General features: G+C 32.8%; 1 protein-coding gene across 3 annotated transcripts; it reads left to right on the top strand.

Annotated features, from left to right (window-relative positions):
- Positions 1-89: 89 nt before the first annotated feature.
- Positions 90-17,708, top strand: LOC111619303 (uncharacterized protein NKAPD1-like). Of its 3 annotated transcripts, XM_023361000.1 has the most exons (6): positions 238-454; positions 596-874; positions 10,281-10,361; positions 10,658-10,911; positions 10,994-11,095; positions 17,127-17,708. In XM_023361000.1, exons 3-6 carry the CDS (start codon positions 10,296-10,298, stop codon positions 17,455-17,457), a joined length of 753 nt encoding a protein of 250 aa, XP_023216768.1. In that variant the 5' UTR covers positions 238-454; positions 596-874; positions 10,281-10,295; the 3' UTR covers positions 17,458-17,708. The 3 variants fall into 3 exon arrangements, with proteins under 3 accessions (XP_023216767.1, XP_023216769.1, XP_023216768.1); XM_023360999.1 differs by lacking the exons at positions 238-454; positions 596-874 and adding an exon at positions 90-124 and having other exon boundaries at positions 10,277-10,361; XM_023361001.1 differs by lacking the exons at positions 238-454; positions 596-874 and adding an exon at positions 141-184 and having other exon boundaries at positions 10,280-10,361.
- Positions 17,709-19,274: the final 1,566 nt, after the last annotated feature.

Below are 19,274 nucleotides of genomic sequence, written 5' to 3'. Positions count from 1 at the left end.
TAATTAATTAATATTATAATATTTGTAATAAAAATTATTAATTAAATTAAATATATATTTTTGTATTATTCATAAATTTCAGGTGGCGCCAAAAGGAAAGTAAAGAATTATTTTTCGCGGAAATTTTTGTAAGTTACAGATTTTATTTCAATTTCAAATTGTTTTCGATACCTGAAACAATTGCTGTAATGATAAAATTTTTGTATTTAGATTTATATCAATTTCATTTAATTGGATTTATATATAGTTATTACGTTTTTATTTGTAAATTGGTAATATAACTTCAGTTGTACTACGTCTACGTCTATTGGGCCTTTTAAACTTTATACAGTAATTATTACGTTCTGAACGTTGTCAATGACGTTGTTGTAAGCATTCGAATTCGAATATTTCGAAAACACAGTAAAATTTATGTAAAATTTTACTTAGGGAACATCTAAGTAAAGTCGCGAAGGTCAGCTTTAACGCGTATCAGTCAACTGCCTATTCTACGTGCGAAACATGTAGAATAGGCAGTAGACAGTTGCTTGGCTTTCTCACAAAAATTTGTCTTGAAGATATTACTAGCCAACTGCTTCTCATTTTTCCACACTAGGAGAACTCCTAGAACAAGTAATCTCCTGGAAGTCAACATGCTTTGCTATAACTTCCTTTTCTCCTCAATTGTTGATACTGCAACTTTCCTCTTGAGCTTCATTGTTTCCACACTTTTCTTGGATGCTGTGTCTGATAGATAGGGGTTACTATGTGTAAAACTAAACTTACCAAAAATGAAGCAAAAAAAGGACAAAAAAACAGACAGGTGTGATGCAAGAGATGCTTTTACAGCAAAAGCAAGAGACAACTTGGATTCAGAACAGATGGTGTTTATGCAGTAAGTGTAATTTTTCATTGTGCATACAGTTCAAACAGATGCACTTTGACAGAAGATGAAGACAATTTTATATCTTCAATATATACTTTAATAGAACCATCGTTTGAACTCTGGTCAAATTTCTCTCAAATTCAGATTAGCCAAAAGTACTAGCCAATCAACAACTTTATATTACCCAGATGCAGTTTGGAAATTATATTTCCCTCCTTGGTGGGTTTTTTCATACAGGAAGGAAATACTGTAATTTTCAAATGCATCTGGGTAAAATAAAGTTGTTGATTGGCTGGTATTTTTGGAGTATATGGATGTGATAATTTCTAGAAAATAATGAATTTTCAATGTGTAAGCAGTTTAATGCTTACATATTGAGAATTAAAAAGAACAGAATAGAAGCAAAACGATAAATCATAGATATTATACATTAACATCTTTAACAGTATAAACAACAGTGTGTGTTTGCAAATTATTTAGCTTAAGCAAATGAGAGATGGACATTCCCCAAATTTCTACACTGTAAGATTCAACAAGTATAATGTAGTTTTTATTAGTTAGCAGTTTTGTGTATAGTTTATCGCAGTATGTTTTCCATTTGTTATAGAGAACTTGCATGAACATCATCCCATGTGACCAAATTGTCATTGCTCTGCTTCTTGTGCCATAGTTGTGCCATGCTGTTTGTGGAAGTGTATATAATTTGGCTTGCTTCTGAACATTTGTCACATTTAGAAGATGGCAAAACATGCATTTTACTTTCCTGGCTCTATTATATAGGCCTGTATCAGAGGGAAACTATTGGAACGTTTTTTCATTTTTGGACTCAAAACCTTGAAATGTCGAGAAATGCAAAAAAAAATAACTAAAAATATTAAAAATTTTTTATAAAATAAATCTCAAATAATGGTGCCATGCACAAATGTTTAATGATATAAAGTTTATCTTTTAATTAAGATCTCATAACGGCTGGGAAAGTTACGCAATTCGCTGGATTATTTTACTAGGTTATTTAACAACTCTTACTAGTCAAGACGCCGACTGGTACAGAAGTAAAATTTTTAATGAATAGCAGAATTAATCTGTACAAAGATGACTCAGATTCATTTTTAGAGGATTGTAGTTTATGGCCAAAGATAGAATATGAAGACACCTTGTCTTAATTAATAACCCAATTTTTAACTCTTACCTGCACAAAAGCATCCAAATCACTTAAAGCTCAACTTTGTAGCAAATGGTTGGATCTATCCAAAGATTTTGGTAAAGAGTTTTTCAGAAAGAAATGTTCTGAAAAACTCTTTCAGAACATTAACTTTCTCAGCAAGAGAAATTTAAGTAAATTAAAACAAACTATGACATCTGGTCATTGTATTGTTGTAGTGAGTAAAAATGTACGTTTTATAATAGTTTTATTGATCATTGCATAGCATCACTTCTAAGTGCTGTGTAGTAATTATTTTTTTTGGAATTATCAAATTTGTTTTATTCTATTTTAAAATTTACTTACACCGTATCTCTTCATTAGCTAAACCACTCAAAGTTTACACTTTTTCCCATTTAAAGTTTGGTTACTCTGTCATGTATCAGGTGAGATTAAATGGAAGTGGAAATGTCACATATGGTGCCAGACAAAACCTGGAGCACATGCTCAACACATACACCCGGGACTCCAATACATCACATGATCACATGCAAGCTGTCTACATTCATCAAAATGCATGCTTAGATGTCTTAAAAATAAATAAAGTGAACTTTAACAGCTGACAATTAAATATGTCTGTAGGATATTCTTGATTGTGAGGCCTCCAAAATTAAATTTTATATTTATATAAAAATGTAATATAGAAATTATTTTGATATTACAATTAAATAGTTTTCCCACAACCAGATTCTCAATAAGTTTATATCATTGTGCATTTTCTCAGATAATTAAATAATAAATAGCATCAGCAAATAAAGTTAAATGGCCTTTGAATTTCTGCTTTGATAAATTATTAATATAAACTGAAAACAATAGAAGGCCTAAAATTGAATCTTGGGGAACTTTGCAATTTATCTGCATTATGTTACTAGGTTTATTGTTAACAACAGCATACCAAACTCAGTTTATAAATAACATTTAAAACAATTTTAATTGTTTATCATGAACAACATTTGCTTCTAATTTTTTAACTAATATAATTTAATCTATTGAATCAAAAACCTTAAGCAGGGCAAACACCACAGGATTCTGCTGCCCAACCTACTATGTTGGGAAATTTTGTTGCAAAACATGTTTGCCAACATTGCTTTTCTGAAAGTTTGGAAAACATGAAAACTTGCTGCCACCAATCGACAATCGAGTTTGTCAATTGGTGAAATGCCACAAATCTCGGATGATGTTAGTGCCAGTTTACAAGTAGTAAATAGTGACATTGATCGTCATGTGACTGGTTACTTGGAGGAAAACACTGCCTGATATTCACTTTTTCCACATTGTCAAGCAGTAAGCACAGTCATCCAGCAAACTTGTGTGGTGTTTAATCTTCTTTAGTTAAATTCACAATTTGACTTATCGCATTATTGGAATGATTTGATTTATCATAAATAAATTCTGTAACATGAAATAAAGCCTGTCTACTGTATTTATATTTTTTTTTTAATCCAAATTTCTTCTTTACAAAAAATCCATGTATGTAAACAATTTAACAGCCAGGTTTTCATTAATTTCTCTAGAATTTTATCTAAAGCTAGTTATGTGGAGATTGGTCTATAACTATCCACTTTGTCTTTTCTACTTTTATTATAAATTGACCTTTCAGATATTTTACCATTTCTAAAACTGTTATTTAATATTGGTGCCAATAAATCTCTTGTTTTTTCAAGGAGTTTACTGAAATATTGAAGCCACTACCCATTTACTTGTAACTCTCTAATTACATAATTATGTTAACTCCATTATATTCCCTAGATATAACTAAAAAGATGCTCTCGACAATTTATTTCTAACTGTAATAATAAATATTTGATAAATAAATGGGGATTTTTTTTTCAACAGTCTTCAATTTTAATTTTACACTTAATTGCCATCTGATGAAATTTTACAATCTAATAATGATGGTTTCTTTTACTTATTTAAATTACTTAGTAAAACAGTTTACTGGAATAGAACAGAGTTTGATAACTGCTGTGGTTTGAATATTAGAACAAATTATATATATTTAGCCTTATAACAAATAGGGTTGGTGTCAGGAAGGACATCCGGCCATAAAACCTATGCCAGAACTACATGGAATGTCTGCTAGACTACAAGTGAGTTATAATTGTGTTAGGACATCTCCCTGAAATGATGCGTATTCATATTGCCTGAAAACTATGTCAAATGAGCTGGGGCTACTGAACCAAGGATGGGTTTGGATAAAGAAGTTAGTCCAGAAAGAGAAGAAGAAGAATACAAGTATAAGAATAGGTACTTTAAACATCAGAACATTGAATGGGAAGAGTAAAGAGTTAGTTGATCTTATGCAAAGGAGGAGAGAGAACATTTTGTGCCTACAGGAGACAAGATGGAAAGGAAATAAAGCTAAAGAACTTGGTGAAGGGTACAGGCTGTTTGTGAGTAGAGCGAATAAGGGAGGAAGGAATGGAATTGGCATCATAATTGACAAAGTGCTAAAAGACAGAGTCTGTAAGGTTAAATGAAGTGTGTGTGTGTGTGTATATATGCTCATCAGCCAGATAGTGGAGAAGAAAAGAGAAACATTTGGACAAATCTTGACCAAGTTATAATGTGTGTTCCTATGAATGAGAGATTAATCTGTAGGGGGCGATTTAAATGGTCATGTTCGGAAGAGGAAGAATGTGGAAAGAAGAGTTCTTGGGAGGTATAGTGTGGGAGAAAGACTAATCGATCATGCTGTGGCTTTTGACCTTGCACTAGTTAACACCTGCTTTGAGAAGAAAGCGAATCAACTGGTTACATACATGAGTGGAGGTAGATCCTGTCAGATTGATTTTTTCTTGTGCTGCAGGAGACATCTGAGTGAAGTGAGAAACAGTAAGGTTTTAAATGGAGAAAGTGTTGCTGCACAACATAGAGTTCTCCTGATGGATTGTGACTTTCTTATGGGCCATTGTAAGAATTGTGTTAACCAGATTGAACAAAGGATCAAATGGTGGAGATTGAAAGAGGAGGAATCAAGGAAAAAGTTTAAGGTAAAAGTTTTAAAAGAAATCCAGTTCCTGGATGATGTGCAAACATGGTTATTGCTGAATAGTAATTGCATTTTGAAAGTTCGAGAAGAGGTTTTGGGAAAAACTTCAGGGAAGCGATCACCAGAAGGAAAGGAACTTTGGTGGTGGAATGCTGAGGTACAATCTGAAGTTAAACAAAAGAAAGAGGCAAAGAAAAGGTAGGATTTGATGGGAAGGCCTGAAGATAAAGAAACTTACCATTCGGCAAATAAAATGACTAAAAGGGCTGTGGCTATTGCAAAAGCAAAGGTTTTAGAAGAGGCTTATAAAGTTTTTGAAAGGAAAGGTGGTGAAAGGCAGTTGATGAGAATTGCCAAAACAAGAGATAAGGCATCAAAAGATTTTACATTTATTAAACTGATTAAAGATGATAAAGGAGTGGTATTACAAGATTAAGAAAGGGTCAAGGAAAGATGGAAAGTATATTTTAGGAATTTATTGAATGAAGAAAACCCCAGAACTTCATTTGCCTCTCCACTCTCGTAAAAAGGAGTAGTGCAAGATATTAGCAGAGAAGAAGTGGAAAGTGTGCTTAGGAAAATAAAGATGGGGAAAGCAGTAGGCACTGATCGGATTCCAGTTGAGGCTTGGAGAGGTTTGGGTAAGGAGGGAATTGATATCCTCTGGGACCTTATGAAGAAACTCTATCAGCAGAAGATCCCAGATGAATGGAGGAAGAGCATTCTTGTGCCAATCTATAAAGGTAAAGGGGGATGTACAGAATTGCAGAAATTACAGAGGTATAAAAGTATTGTTCTATACGATGAAGATTTGGGAGAAAATTGTAGAAATGATTGGTCAGGAATCTGAGATTGGAGAGGAACAGTTTGGCTTTTTACTGGGAAGGAGTACGATGATGCTATCTTTGCTCTAAAACAGCTGATGGAAAGGCACAGGGAAATGCAGGAAAATTTGCACATGGCATTCATAGATCTAGAAAAGGCATATGATAGGGTACCAAGGCAAGTGATATGGAGATATTTGAGGATGTTCCAGAAAAATGTTAGGCTCGTCAAGGAAGTGTACAAGGGAGCAGAGACCCAAGTTAAGAGTAGTGTGGGCATGTTTATGTTGATTTGCATCAAGGATCAGCCCTTAGCCCTTATTTGTTGACCTGATAATGGATGTGTTGTGTGTGACGTGAAGTGTGAGACTCATGGAGTATGCTGTTTGCAGATGATGTTGTGCTATGTGAATTTTCCCAAATCAAAGCTGAGAAGAAACTGGAAGATTGGAGGAAAGTTTTGGAAGAAAGAGACATGAAGATTAGCAGAACTAAAACAGCTTATATGACTCTGAATGGTAGAAATAAGTGTAATATTAAAATCCAAAATGTGTTGTTCCCTTTTATTCTGAATTTTAAATATCTTGGGACATTTGTCGAGATGGGAGGAGGATTGAACTCAGAGGTGCAGCATAGAATTCAATATGGGTGAATGAACTGGAGGAAGCTGAATGGTCTGTTATGTGACAAGAAAGTTAGCTGCAATCTGAAAGGAAAATTGTTTAAATCAGTTGTTAGACCTGCAGTGTTATATGGAGCTGAGACATGGGCAATAACAAGAGCCCAAGAAAGAAAGATAAAAGTGGCGGAAATGAGAATGTTGAGATGGATGTGTGGAGTGTCAATGAAGGATAGAATAAGGAATAATTTTATTAGAGGTTCTGTTAAGGTGGACTCCTTGAGCAAAAAAATGCAATAATGCAGGTTGAGATGGTTTGGCCAGATAGAGCGAAGAAGTGACAATTATGCTGGAAAGAAGGTCAGAAAACTGGTAAAAGAAAATAGGAAAAGAGGAAGGCTAAATGTGAATTGGAAATATAAGGTGGAAGAAGACTTGAACCAGAGGGGACTTAAGAGAGAAGAAACCTTTGATAGAGAGAAATGGAAAAAATGTATTAGAGAAGGAAACGTCAACCCCTTATAAACATAGAAAAGGCAAAGATGAAGAAGAAATAAAACAGTTTACTATATTACAAAACCCTTATTTATTATATCCTGTTAAGCAGGTAAACCTGGTTAGTTTTACTCTATCCTAATAAGAAAAATAAGAAAAATATACAAATATGTTTATATTTGTGTATTTTTCTTATTTTTCTTTAAATATTTATTAATATTTTTCTAAATAATATTAATCATAATATCCTTACAAGTCATAATATGTACAGTACATTATCTCTTCTAAATCTTCCTTTTCTTAGAGGCCGTCCATAAATTACATAAGGGCGATTTCGGCCATTCTAGACCACCACCCACCCGTGTAAGAAACGGTAATATTTTCTTTGATCCCCCTCCCCTTCCTTATCTTATGTAATATTTAGGCATGATTTTTTAGAAAGATTTTAACAAAAAAAAAATTTTTTTATGAAACCCTGAAAACCTTAGGACCAAAATATGTAATTATTAATTAGTTAATTAATATGTAGTATTACTTATAAAAGACTATGTGAACAAATTTAAAAATGTAAAAATTTAATGAATTCGAATGAACAATTTATTTTAAGAACTTTATTTTTTAATTATTAACAATATTATTATTATTATCATTATTAATCAATGTCATAATATTCATTTTTATATTAATTTTAATTTTCACAAAAGGACACAAAAAACTTTGACAAATTGACTAGCTAGTGTACATGCAAACAGAAACGTCATACAAAATAAAACGAGAGAGATAGAAACCACATTCCATTGCCATATTAATTACATCTTGGATCAGGTCATTTAAATAAACTACATGCTGCTAAAATGTGCTAGGTGCACCTGGGGAATAGATCATAAAGCTTGTAAAACTCTATATAATGGGACAATACAACCAATGCTACTTTATGTGGCCTGTAGCTTGGATCATGTAACTAGTAAAAATTCAGTAGCAACAAAATTACTCTCTCTTAAAAGACAGTTTGCCATCATAATTTTGAAGTGCCGCAGAACTGTTTCTACTAACGCCACTGATACTAGCAGATTTTCTTTGCCACTATGTATTGTAGAAAAGGTTCTAAACTACTACATCAGAAATACAAACATCAAGGCTCAACAACAGTCTCTACTCCTATGTATGGCTCTTCATATGCTAACACATTGCAATTACCCTACTATCTGTGATCATCAACCTGTAAACAAGGTTATCTCCAGGGTACATTTGGTGTCATCTGTTCCCTCCATGGATAACCATGCAGGCATTAATATCTAAACAGATAGGTCTAAAAGCACCCTTTGTGTTGGCTCAAGTATCTGTATCTTCCTCCAAACTGACATATTTTGCCCAAAATGTGTTAGAAGGTACAGACACTTTCCACATATTTTCCATCTATCTAGCGGAAGAAGATGCTGTCTACTAAAGCTGTTCAGTGGGCCACTTCACTACCAAACAAAACTCTATCAACATTTACAGTGATTCTCAGTCTGTCCTAAAAGCTCTATTGAATCCCAATTGCAAGAGCAATAAAATCACATATATCCAGCACCATATTAAAAATCTTGTAAATAAGATAACTTTTATATATTTTCCTGGGCATACTTAGAAATGAAAAAGCTGACTTTGAGGCTGGACTACACTCACATCCCTTTTCTCACACTGTAGTAGCCTTAAAAATTATATTCATGACAATGCTATGCAAAAGTGGAATCAATAATGGTTGAGCAGTAAAACTGGTAGAATAACAAGACTATTTTCTTAGTGTTGAATGCAGGTTCTCATCACCACTTAGAGATTTAACATTTGCTACTGCTCAACTACGTACTGAACATGATAATTTTAGAAGCTACCTGGCGATGTATAACTGGGTAGAAACTGCTTCTTGCTTTTGCTCTACAGAAAATCTAGAACTGTCGACCATATGATCTATCATTGTCCAATTTATGATCAAGATAGACTTATTCTGAAATTATAAATCTTTACACTTGGTTTCAGGTGGTCATGTCTACTCAATAAGCTTGTTCAGAAGCCACTGTTTGATGCTTTTTACAATTATGTTCAAAAAACATGGAAGAAAAGACTATTTATAATTTCTAGTTTTACATTTTAGTTTTCACTAAAAGCTGAATACTAATTTTATGTTTACTTTGTATCGTATATTTTGGTTTATGTATTCTTAGTGTTATACACCCATAGGAGTGGTACACTTATTCTAATAAAAAAAAAAGAAAAGAGAGAGAGAGAGAGACCACCACACGGCCTTTCTCCCATGAAAAAAACGTGTAGAGCATGAGTCTGCTAGCGTTATTTTATCACATCACACGAGCTTCTTAATAGAAATGGCCAGATTGAAGCCAAATTCAAAACTCCACCATTCAACGAAATCAAAAAATAAGAATATTACATACGGCGAGATTTATTACCCCTATCCCTGAATAAGAAATCGTAACAAATCCTTGGCCCCCACCCACCCCAAAATACCTTACATAATTTGTGGATGGCCCCTTATTCTCAAAAATATGAACACACTCCCAATTCCTGCTCCATTCTTAATTGCAAACCAAAGGAGTTTTTTGAAATTTCTTGAATATTCTTCTCCAATAGTAATAATTCATGAAATTTATTATTTAATTTATGTAATGTTTTGTCAATGCAGTCAGAATGATCTATGCTACTTGCTTGTACCCTTATCTCTAATCTTTAATCTTAAAAGACACTGTGGCCTTATATTAAATTTCCAATGTTGCTTATTAATTTTAGATGGAGTTTTGAAAAATAATTTTAGATATTATCTAAAATTATTTTTCAAAACTCCAACACATTTCATATGATAACGTCTTGCAAGCATAACATTTTATAAAATCCAATCTATTACTAATTTCTGGGAAGTATTTATGAAATTCTGATCTGGATCAGAAGACACATGATTTTTCAAATTAAAATATGATTAAAGATTGCAGCCCAGCATTGTAACCATGTCACAATAATTTAAATTTTATTTACAAGTTACTTATGCTTGTTAATTACAGGTTATTTTTATACTCTTCATTTTCTGCTCATATATTAACTTTTTTCTACATTTTCTGGACATTTTCCATGTTAGTTGTTGGGAATCATTAATCCTGACAGTTATTTTTAGATTGATAATATTAATTTTTTAATTACAGTAGAACCTCTATTATCCGGACTAATTGGGGATGAAGGTAGTCCGGATAAGGAAAAATCCGGATAATCGAAACAAATACTTTAATTTGTCTTTTATGAAATAATTAAACATGGTAACCCGAGCTGGAAAGAAGCTTTTAAGAAACACAATACGTACCATAGATCATCATAATAGAGTAAGAAATTTGTTGAAATTTGTTATATTTCTACTTTCATATAAAAGGTTTTCCAAAAAGAATGCTACCATTTTAAATTATTGTAATTATGTTAATTATTAGCTGAGAACATCATAATATACATTTAAACATTGGAAAAACCATCAAAGTTTTATATTTACTCATTACAATTTCTCAGTGCGTGCACCTCGTGTTGCACGGCACACTTCCAAGCATTCACTTTGGAAGACCCTTATAATGATACTTATATAATGAATCTTACCTTTACAATATTATATTTCTGTTTGAATTTATAGGTTTTAGAAGAACAGGATATGTGGAGACAGTGGGAGTTACAGCAAGGTTTAACAATGATGGTCTCTGACGATGCAGTTCACTCACGATCAAAGTATTTAAAAATGGATTTGGAAAATCATTCGCAAAGATATAAACCAGAATATAGAGAGAGTGTAGATTTGGATTTGCAAAATCAAGATGTGAAAAGTTTGAAGAAGATGAGAAATTATTGGTTAAATAAATTAGTGGAAGCTGAAGAACAAGATCCTGATAGGTAATAATACATTCATAATACTAATTTTGTTTTTATGTAAAATTATGTATTATTTAGATTTATTGAATTTTTTTTTATGTAGATGGGGCCATAGTGGATATAAAGAACTATATCCAGAAGAGTTTAATAAGCCATCATCATCAAAAAGTGATATTGATAAATGCTGTAAAAGGAAGAAATCAAAGTAGGTTTCACATAAAAATATTTATATGGGGTAACCCAAAAGTTAGTTAATCATTATAAATACTAAATAGTTGTTGTTTATTCAAATACTTAAATATTTACTCTTATTTTTTATCATTTTTTCACCAATTTTATGAAGAAAAACACATTTAAACTTGTTATATTTTCTACTTTCTGTAGATAAACTGTAAGTTAACTGATTAGTCATAGTTTAATACTGGTGGAACTCTGACTAATAAGGTTCATATTCATATGTTATGCTAGGTTCACATTGTCATATGAACCACTAAAAATGAACACTAACAAAGAGAAATGCTGTTCAAATCATACTACATGATACTGAGTTAGAACATGAACGGTCAAAAAGGATTTGTTTAAAATCACCAATTCTAAGAAAGTTAACTGGTCAAACAAATTGAAGTTCAGTAAAAGTTGAAATACTTTCAACTCCTAAGGATATGAATAAACTGGCCAAACAGTTTTGGAAAGGGTGCAAACTGGCAGTTTGTATGCGAATGTGAACCTAGCTTTAGATAGACACTTGTGATCAAAATAGTAACTGTAACAAAAGCTGCATTGGTTCAAGTATGCAATGGTCTCCATAGTTGTAAGAAATGAATTGGAACTATATTACAGATGCAGCTAAAGTGATTTGTTGGTAATACAGCCACTGATCACCAAAGTATGAAAACTATGCCAATAGGTGAAATGGACTTGCTCAGTTGTACTTGGGATTCATGTGAAATAAAACTTTGAGAGCTTATATTTATCACGAGTGCATGAAAATATTGATGTTACTCCCAGATTTTTGTATTGTGGTTTGAAGTTTAAAGATAATGTATGGACACCTTGAATTTTTTAATCCTAAATTACAAAATATACTAGCATATTGAATGGCACATTCTTACAGAGAAACAAATTTCTTGCCAAAATTGTGTGGAATGCAAAGAACGATTACTTATCTTAATTATTTTATAACAAGTGCAGAAGTAACACAAACATGTGGCTTACATAGATTACAATGCCCTGATACCTAATTACACCATATATCCACAAAATATATCCAATACTTAAAACATTTTTCACAATTAAAATTAATTGTTTATATTACATTTAATAGGGATTGCTATGTATGTTGTTGTATGGAGAGGCTAATATTGTCCAATTGATATCACCTTTGTATTAAATAAATAAATAAAATAAACACTATGAAATATAAAGAATAACAGATACATTTTAAACTTCATGACAGATCAATTAAAACAAACCAAATATTTATAAGGCAAAGAATTTTTTTGTGGAAATTTCTTAGCCTGGTTCTGCTAATCCTTAAGCAATTGTGGACCCAAAAGGATGCATACAGTAGATATCTTTGGTATCCTTACAATGATATGATTATTATTATGTTGAGAATGTCATGCTCAGCTGATACTGTGCCAAGTGCTATGTCAGACTAAAGTCAAAGCATAGCTACCCAAACAAGTCTAACATTAAGCTGTGTTATTGGTATGTGTGTCAACATCTAGAAACTTGCTAACTATATGACATGTGTTCAATATTGCAGTTTTTTGTAGTGCCATGTATGTTTTTATTAAAGTTTAATGTTTGTAGACTTTTGTGTGGTGTATGTAGTATAACACCAGTAGAAGAAAGGACAACAGGTATAATAAATACCTTATCCATCCTGTACATTGTCATTTCATGAGTGAGTGGAGTGTACTTGTTGATTTTTTTCAGAGTGAGCATTTTTTTATGTTGAGTGTTTGGAACAGAAATGTTTATTATATAAGCGACCTTACTGCATTTGTCAACAAGAGTGATGTCAGGTCTATTGTGATGAATTGTTTTATCTGTGATTATGGCTCTGTTATAGTATATTTTGTGTGTCGTTTTCTAATACTGCCTGTGGAGTATATTTGTAGTATGGTATCTGGATGTTTAATAATCTGTGCTTCTGTGCAAGTTCTTGGTGTATTATATTTACTACTCAGTTATGCCTATGTAAATAGTTTGTTTGTGCTAAGAGCTTGCAACCAGAGGTTATATGTTGTATTGTTTCTGGCAGAATGTGGCATTTTCTGCAAGAATCATTTGTGAGCGATGTATCCTTCAGGATGTGTTTTTTGTAGTGTTTAGTGTTTATGACCTGATCTTGAATGGCAACCATAAAACCCTCAATTTCTCCAAACAGGCAGTTCCTAGTCAGCCAGTAGTTTGATGCATTTTTGTCAACATAGTCCTGAGCTAGATTATAGGCATGCCTGTGTGAGATCCGACCTCAGAATAAGCCCAAAATTGTTCATTTTCTCCCTAAATTTTCGACGTATTTAAAATAAATTTGTCGCCTCCTCGTTAAAATAACATTGTCAGAAAAAAGAATCAAATATCGATCGCAACTTATAACTTTCATCGTTAATATAAACATTCAACCCTCGAACAATGACATTCCTCTGCTGCAAGACAAAAAGTTTATAGTTAAAGTCCAAATTCGTCATTTTGTTTTGGTCCTGGGAACAACTTTGACCTCCACACCTGCAGAACCAACTCGATCTCACACAATGGGAGATCACCTGACTGATTTTCCCAGTCCGAAGCTATAAAAGCGACTTCTTTCCCCCTCCTCAGGGGAGTCTCACATCTACGGTCTAAAAGGATTAAGTCTCCGGGAAACTTTAACTTTGTGCGTCGAACTGTGTGCATCGATCACCGACAAAAAAGGACTAAATTTTTCCCACCTACATGGAAGTAAACTAGAGGTATGAAACAATTAATGTAAACTCTCTCTCCGCAAGTTAGGAGCTAGTAAACTAAATTCACTTCCCCGATGTTAGATTTTTGTATTCTTTAAATTTTTTTTTTCTTTTCGTTTGTCTAATAAATTGTTGTTCTCATTGTTAAATGGTGTTCTTTTACTCGTATATCGCCTACGCCTCGTCGACGACCCCTCTCACCTCCTCCACTTGAACTGACAAAAAGTATCCCGACCCTTCGGGACCGCATTCGAAATTTAGCCATCTTGACAACTTGACAAGTGAGCAGGTTTAACGACCTGTCGCCGAAAAGGGAGAGTCGACGGTTCCCGACTTCCCCGGCGGTTCACACCTGCCATGAAGTGCCTTTTGGGTTCATAACTGCTTAGTGGTGTGTGTTTTTGTGTGTTCAGCTATGTCCAGGTGCTCAGAGTGTAAGCTTAAAGGTGTATAATTATTTTCTGCCAAAGTTATAGCATTATGTAATCTCGGTGTTTCTTGTTTTTTGTTGAAAAACTCCCACAGTGTTTGAATTTGTTTGTAGTGCAGGTTAACTATATTAGTAAGGCCACAGCCACCTTCTTTACAAAGAAGAATTAGTCTTTCTACGGATGATTTTGGGTGATATTATTTATGCTTAGTAAGTATTGTTGTATTTAGTTTTCCTTTGGAGTTGCTCAAGATCTGTGCTTGTCCAGCATATAACTCCAAAAGAATAAGTGAGTACTGGGACAACATATGTATTAATAGCTTTAATAGTGTTTTATATGTTTGCATTTAGATGTGTTTTTAGTATTGCATATAATCTGTTCTGGTATTCGAGTGTTAACCTTTGTTTTATTTGTGCATATTCTGTAAGTTTGGCCTTTTGGAATCCTAAATATTTGTAAAACTTGCCCTCTTCCATGGACTTGATAATATCTCCACTTCTGAGTACAGTCTCCTTTCTTCAGAACTCCATTTTCAAAGTGTAGTGTTTTGCATTTGTCTAGACCAAACTCCATTTGTATATCATTTGAGTATGTGTGTGTAGTTTGTAAGAGATGAAGAAGTTGATTCTGTGTGGATGCATAAAGTTTGATATCTATGTACATGATTTGATAATGTGAACGGTGTTGTTTTGTTGTGTTTGATATTGTAGCCATACGTGGTTACCTTGGTTTTCGTTGATAATCCGTTCGAAAACAATCAGCAAAACCTGAAATTGATGTAAACTAAGGCAGTTATTTCCATATGAATCAATGTAAATCCAATTAATTCATTCTAGACACTCCAAAATACATACCAAAAACATATTTTATAGAGAATAAATATTGTGTTTAATACTAAAAGTAATAGGAAATTAATATAAAATGAATATAAAAAAACTAATGTAGAGAATAAATAAACATTTAATGTATGGCATTCGAAGCACTATGGCTCTGAAAACATTCTTTGGTCCCATGATGGAGCTGAAAGGAAAGCAATGGAATTGTTTAGCTAGATGTATGGGGTAATACTCACACAATGAGAAACAACGCATGCTAGAACTTAGAAAACGAATGACTTTGGGATGGTTTTATAGATGCAAAGTGTGTGCAACAGCCAAGTGTGTGGGACATTGTTGAATGCTTTTCTTTAATCAATGTATGCCATATGTATGTTTCTGTGTTGCTTATGAACTTGCCATAGGATGATAACAGAGTCAACAAGTAGTTGTCCATGCAACCTTTGTGATTTCTGCAGCAGCCTTTTTGTTCTGTAAGTATGTCATGTTCATCAATATGATTGTATATTTTGTTTGCAATGCAAGAGGTAAGAATCTTGTAGTGTTGAAAGACATACATGTCTTTCAACACTACAAGATTCTTACCTCTTGAATTGCAAACAAAATATACAAAATTGATTTGTACTGTGCAGGGTCGTTGGTTTCATGTAGGTGATGCCCCGTAAGAGAAATTTTGGCATGTCTTGTGATTGTTGATGATATGAGTTAAATGTTTAGCTAGTTCCTGGTGCAGGGATGTGAATTTTTTGTACTAGAAATTGTGAATGTTGTCTACACCAGTTGTTGTTCAGTTGTGTACTTTCTGCAATGTGCAATGGATGTCTTGTGTATTTATTTCAACACAATGCATACTACGTGTGTCCTGCATGTCTTTCTCTTCTCTTTTATCCAGTATGCTTCAGCATTGTGCATGACAGCAGTAGACTAAAGAGAAGACCAATAATTTGTGAGTTGTTCTTCAGTTGGCATGTCATTGTGTTGGGAATCAGTACTGAATTTGGTATTAATCTGCCTGTAGAATAGTTTTTTGTTGTTTGTGAATTTATTATTATTAGTATTATTGTATAAGTTCAGATCTTTGCATGAAATGCAAAATGCACCTTGACCTAACAAGTCCATTTTGGGTGCAGTCCTTATAATTTTAGTCAGGTTTCTACAAAACTATAAATATGATTCAATTTAATATGATAAGACAGCAGGAGTGCAGTCTATAACAGGCTGCTTCCTGGTAAGAGTTTCTATAAGAAATTGGCTACTGTTCAGGTGTTAGATGCATGAAGAAAATCAAGAAAACTCCACTTTGGTAGACCATTTCTCATGTGCAAATTAACTACTAGTATTAATAGATTTTATTTGTTCGGCCACTGGGGACCTACCAGTTCATAAATGTTTGGGGAGATGAAAGGCCCAATGACTTCCACACACAATCAGATATATTAGACATATATTAAAAAACATAACCCAAACATGAGATATATGAGAAATATGTCATGTCTGAAACAATACAACTTATAACAACTGTTAGTGAATAAAGATTACTTACATAGGAATAACCAAATAACAGACATAATAAGCCTTCTTCCAAAAGCCCGTACACACACAAATTTTTAAGTCGCTACTAAGTAACATGTAGATACACTAAAGACAGTATTAATAAACCATACATACAAAGCACATGTAGGTCTAAGTAGCAGATAAAACAACCTTTTATAAGACTGATCATTGTATTCATGGATAATTCTAAATATTTATTTTTATATTAGTCTCACCAAGAAAATTAGTGTTAAAATGTCTTTAAATATTACACATTGATGCAATTTTACAGCCCACGTCACAAACTTTCAGACAAGAATATATATCTGTTTGTGTGCTGTTAACTGTTCATTATTTTTTTAGCAGCTTAAACTTTAATTTGGCACAGCATCTTGCCTAATATGAAAATTATACTTAATAATTAAACAATATAATTTATACAAGGTTACTCTTATTAATATCACGATCTTTTATAATTACAGAAAGAAAAAGAAAATTAAAAAAAAGACATCAAAGGAAAAATCTTCAGATAGCAGTGAAGAATCGTCCGAAGTCAGCTCTGACGAGACGTCCTCCTCTTCTAAATCATATTTGCAGGCCAGGAAGAAATTAAAAGATGGGATTGTTAATGCAGTTTTAATAAATGGAGAAAATATTAAAAAGTGTAAGAAAAAAGCTGCAAAGAAAATCAAATTACATGGGACAATAAATAAGAAAAGAAAAGAAAAGTACAAGAAAAGGAGAAGGAAAACCAAATCCCAAGATGGCTCCTTGGAATTAATTTGGGTGGAGAAAACTGCAGATGGAAGTTGATGTCAATATTTTTAAAGTAATTGTCACCATTTGTCTGTAACATATATTATATTTATATATCTGTTTTTATTGAGTACTTTCAGAAATGGAATTTTTATACGAAACAAACACAAGTTTCCATATAATTATATATATGTATACTCTCATGTAGTTCTCTTCATTTCATTAATGTATATAATGTACAGTACATATGTACCCAATTCCAAAATCACATTAGATCATTAAACATTATTTATTTAAATTTTTAATCAGATGTTTAACTTAAATACAAAAGGGTCAGATAAGTTATAAACAAACTTCATTCGTGATCTGGTTTTTATTTGGAACAGACACACTGATTTTTTCTTCTGTGATTTTTTTTTTGCTTGACATCAATAATTCATTTCTGGAAATCAGACAGTTAATTTGACCAAACAGTTAATATTACTTAATTGTAAATGAACAGTTGCTCTGTATGTAGTAATATGTACAATCTGCATGCCGTACTGCACACATTACATTCAGAAAGAACCCACCCATGTAAAGATTCAGATGATTTGTTGTTGGTCCATTAATGGTATGGTCAAAGTTTCTTCTAAAGTCTTTGGCATTGTAAAAGGTAGAGTTAACACAGCTAAACATAAAAAATTTGAGATGCAAGTTCTCAGAAAATAGAACTTCTTTAAGAATGAAATTAAAGAATCTAAATACAGGTTAATATTGTTTGCCAATAATAGCCTTCTTGTGTGATTCCAGGATAATTGCAACTATATTTCTGTATGGAATGTCATCTAGGTATGTCTATTATTCATTTTTCAGTCATATCTAGTGAAAGTTTTTCTTTGGATATATCCCTACAAAAGGCAAATATTTTGAGTAAGTCCTCAACACAGTGAGCAGCTAGGAAATTATATTTAAGGCTTGTAATGTTTTGGTTATTGGTTCAAGAATAGCAGAATATTTTGATATACATTACTGGTCTAGTAAAATGCAACTCCTGCAATATCTAGAGTCCTACATGGTGTTGCATTTTACTTGGTCAGCAGTATATTTTAAGAAATAGTAACATCATGTAATACTTCAATGTTTATTAAGTGATGTTCTTCTTGAGATGTTGACCTATCTAGTTCATAGACTTTCAATTCATTTTTAATAAATTAGAAGAAAAATTCTTTGAAAACCCGATATATTTTGAAATTGTCTAGTTTCTGAAAGTAAAGGAACTGTTGTCACAGTGGATTCTCTTTTGGACTTTCTCTATTAAATATTACTATATATATATTATTATTCCTATTGCCTGGAAAATTTTAGTACAATGAGTCATTCACAGCTAGGTATAATCTGTGAGAATCGTAAGTGACTTTTGGATATACTGTATATTTTTTATCTGGACATGAACACCAACTTGCTTTACATGCAAAGCCATCGTATCCTCGTCCAATTAATTTGTTCGTGTCCGAATGATATTCAGTACATTTTCTTAAAATAGCATAGCTAATACTTTTTACCTTCATATCACAGAGTTTTGTAAATCCTAAAAATTCTTTTATATTTTTGTGAGGTTTGCCGATTGGGGAGAAAGTGTCACGACAATCGAGCGATCAGCACTATCGCGTGGGAGTGGAAAACTTACTGAGACTGGTCCTCCATCGCAAACTGTTTATTAAATATAAAAATTTCGCTTACAACTACTGTTTTACTTCGGCATAAGGCCTATTCGCAGAGTGAATCAGTTCGTAAATAAAGTTCAATCTTTTCGACGATCTTCTCTCCTGGCGAAGATGATGAGGAAAACGTAGGCTCCGGGGCGCACTGCACAAGTTGAAGTGGTGATTCTC

The sequence above is a fragment of the Centruroides sculpturatus genome, unplaced genomic scaffold (genome assembly GCF_000671375.1).
Source record: "Centruroides sculpturatus isolate CEXI.00-Female unplaced genomic scaffold, Cexi_2.0 scaffold46, whole genome shotgun sequence".
In the NCBI taxonomy this organism is placed as follows: Eukaryota; Metazoa; Arthropoda; class Arachnida; order Scorpiones; family Buthidae; genus Centruroides; species Centruroides sculpturatus.
The sequence above is the reverse complement of the archived record's forward strand: the minus strand, read 5'-3'. Positions and strand labels throughout refer to the sequence as shown.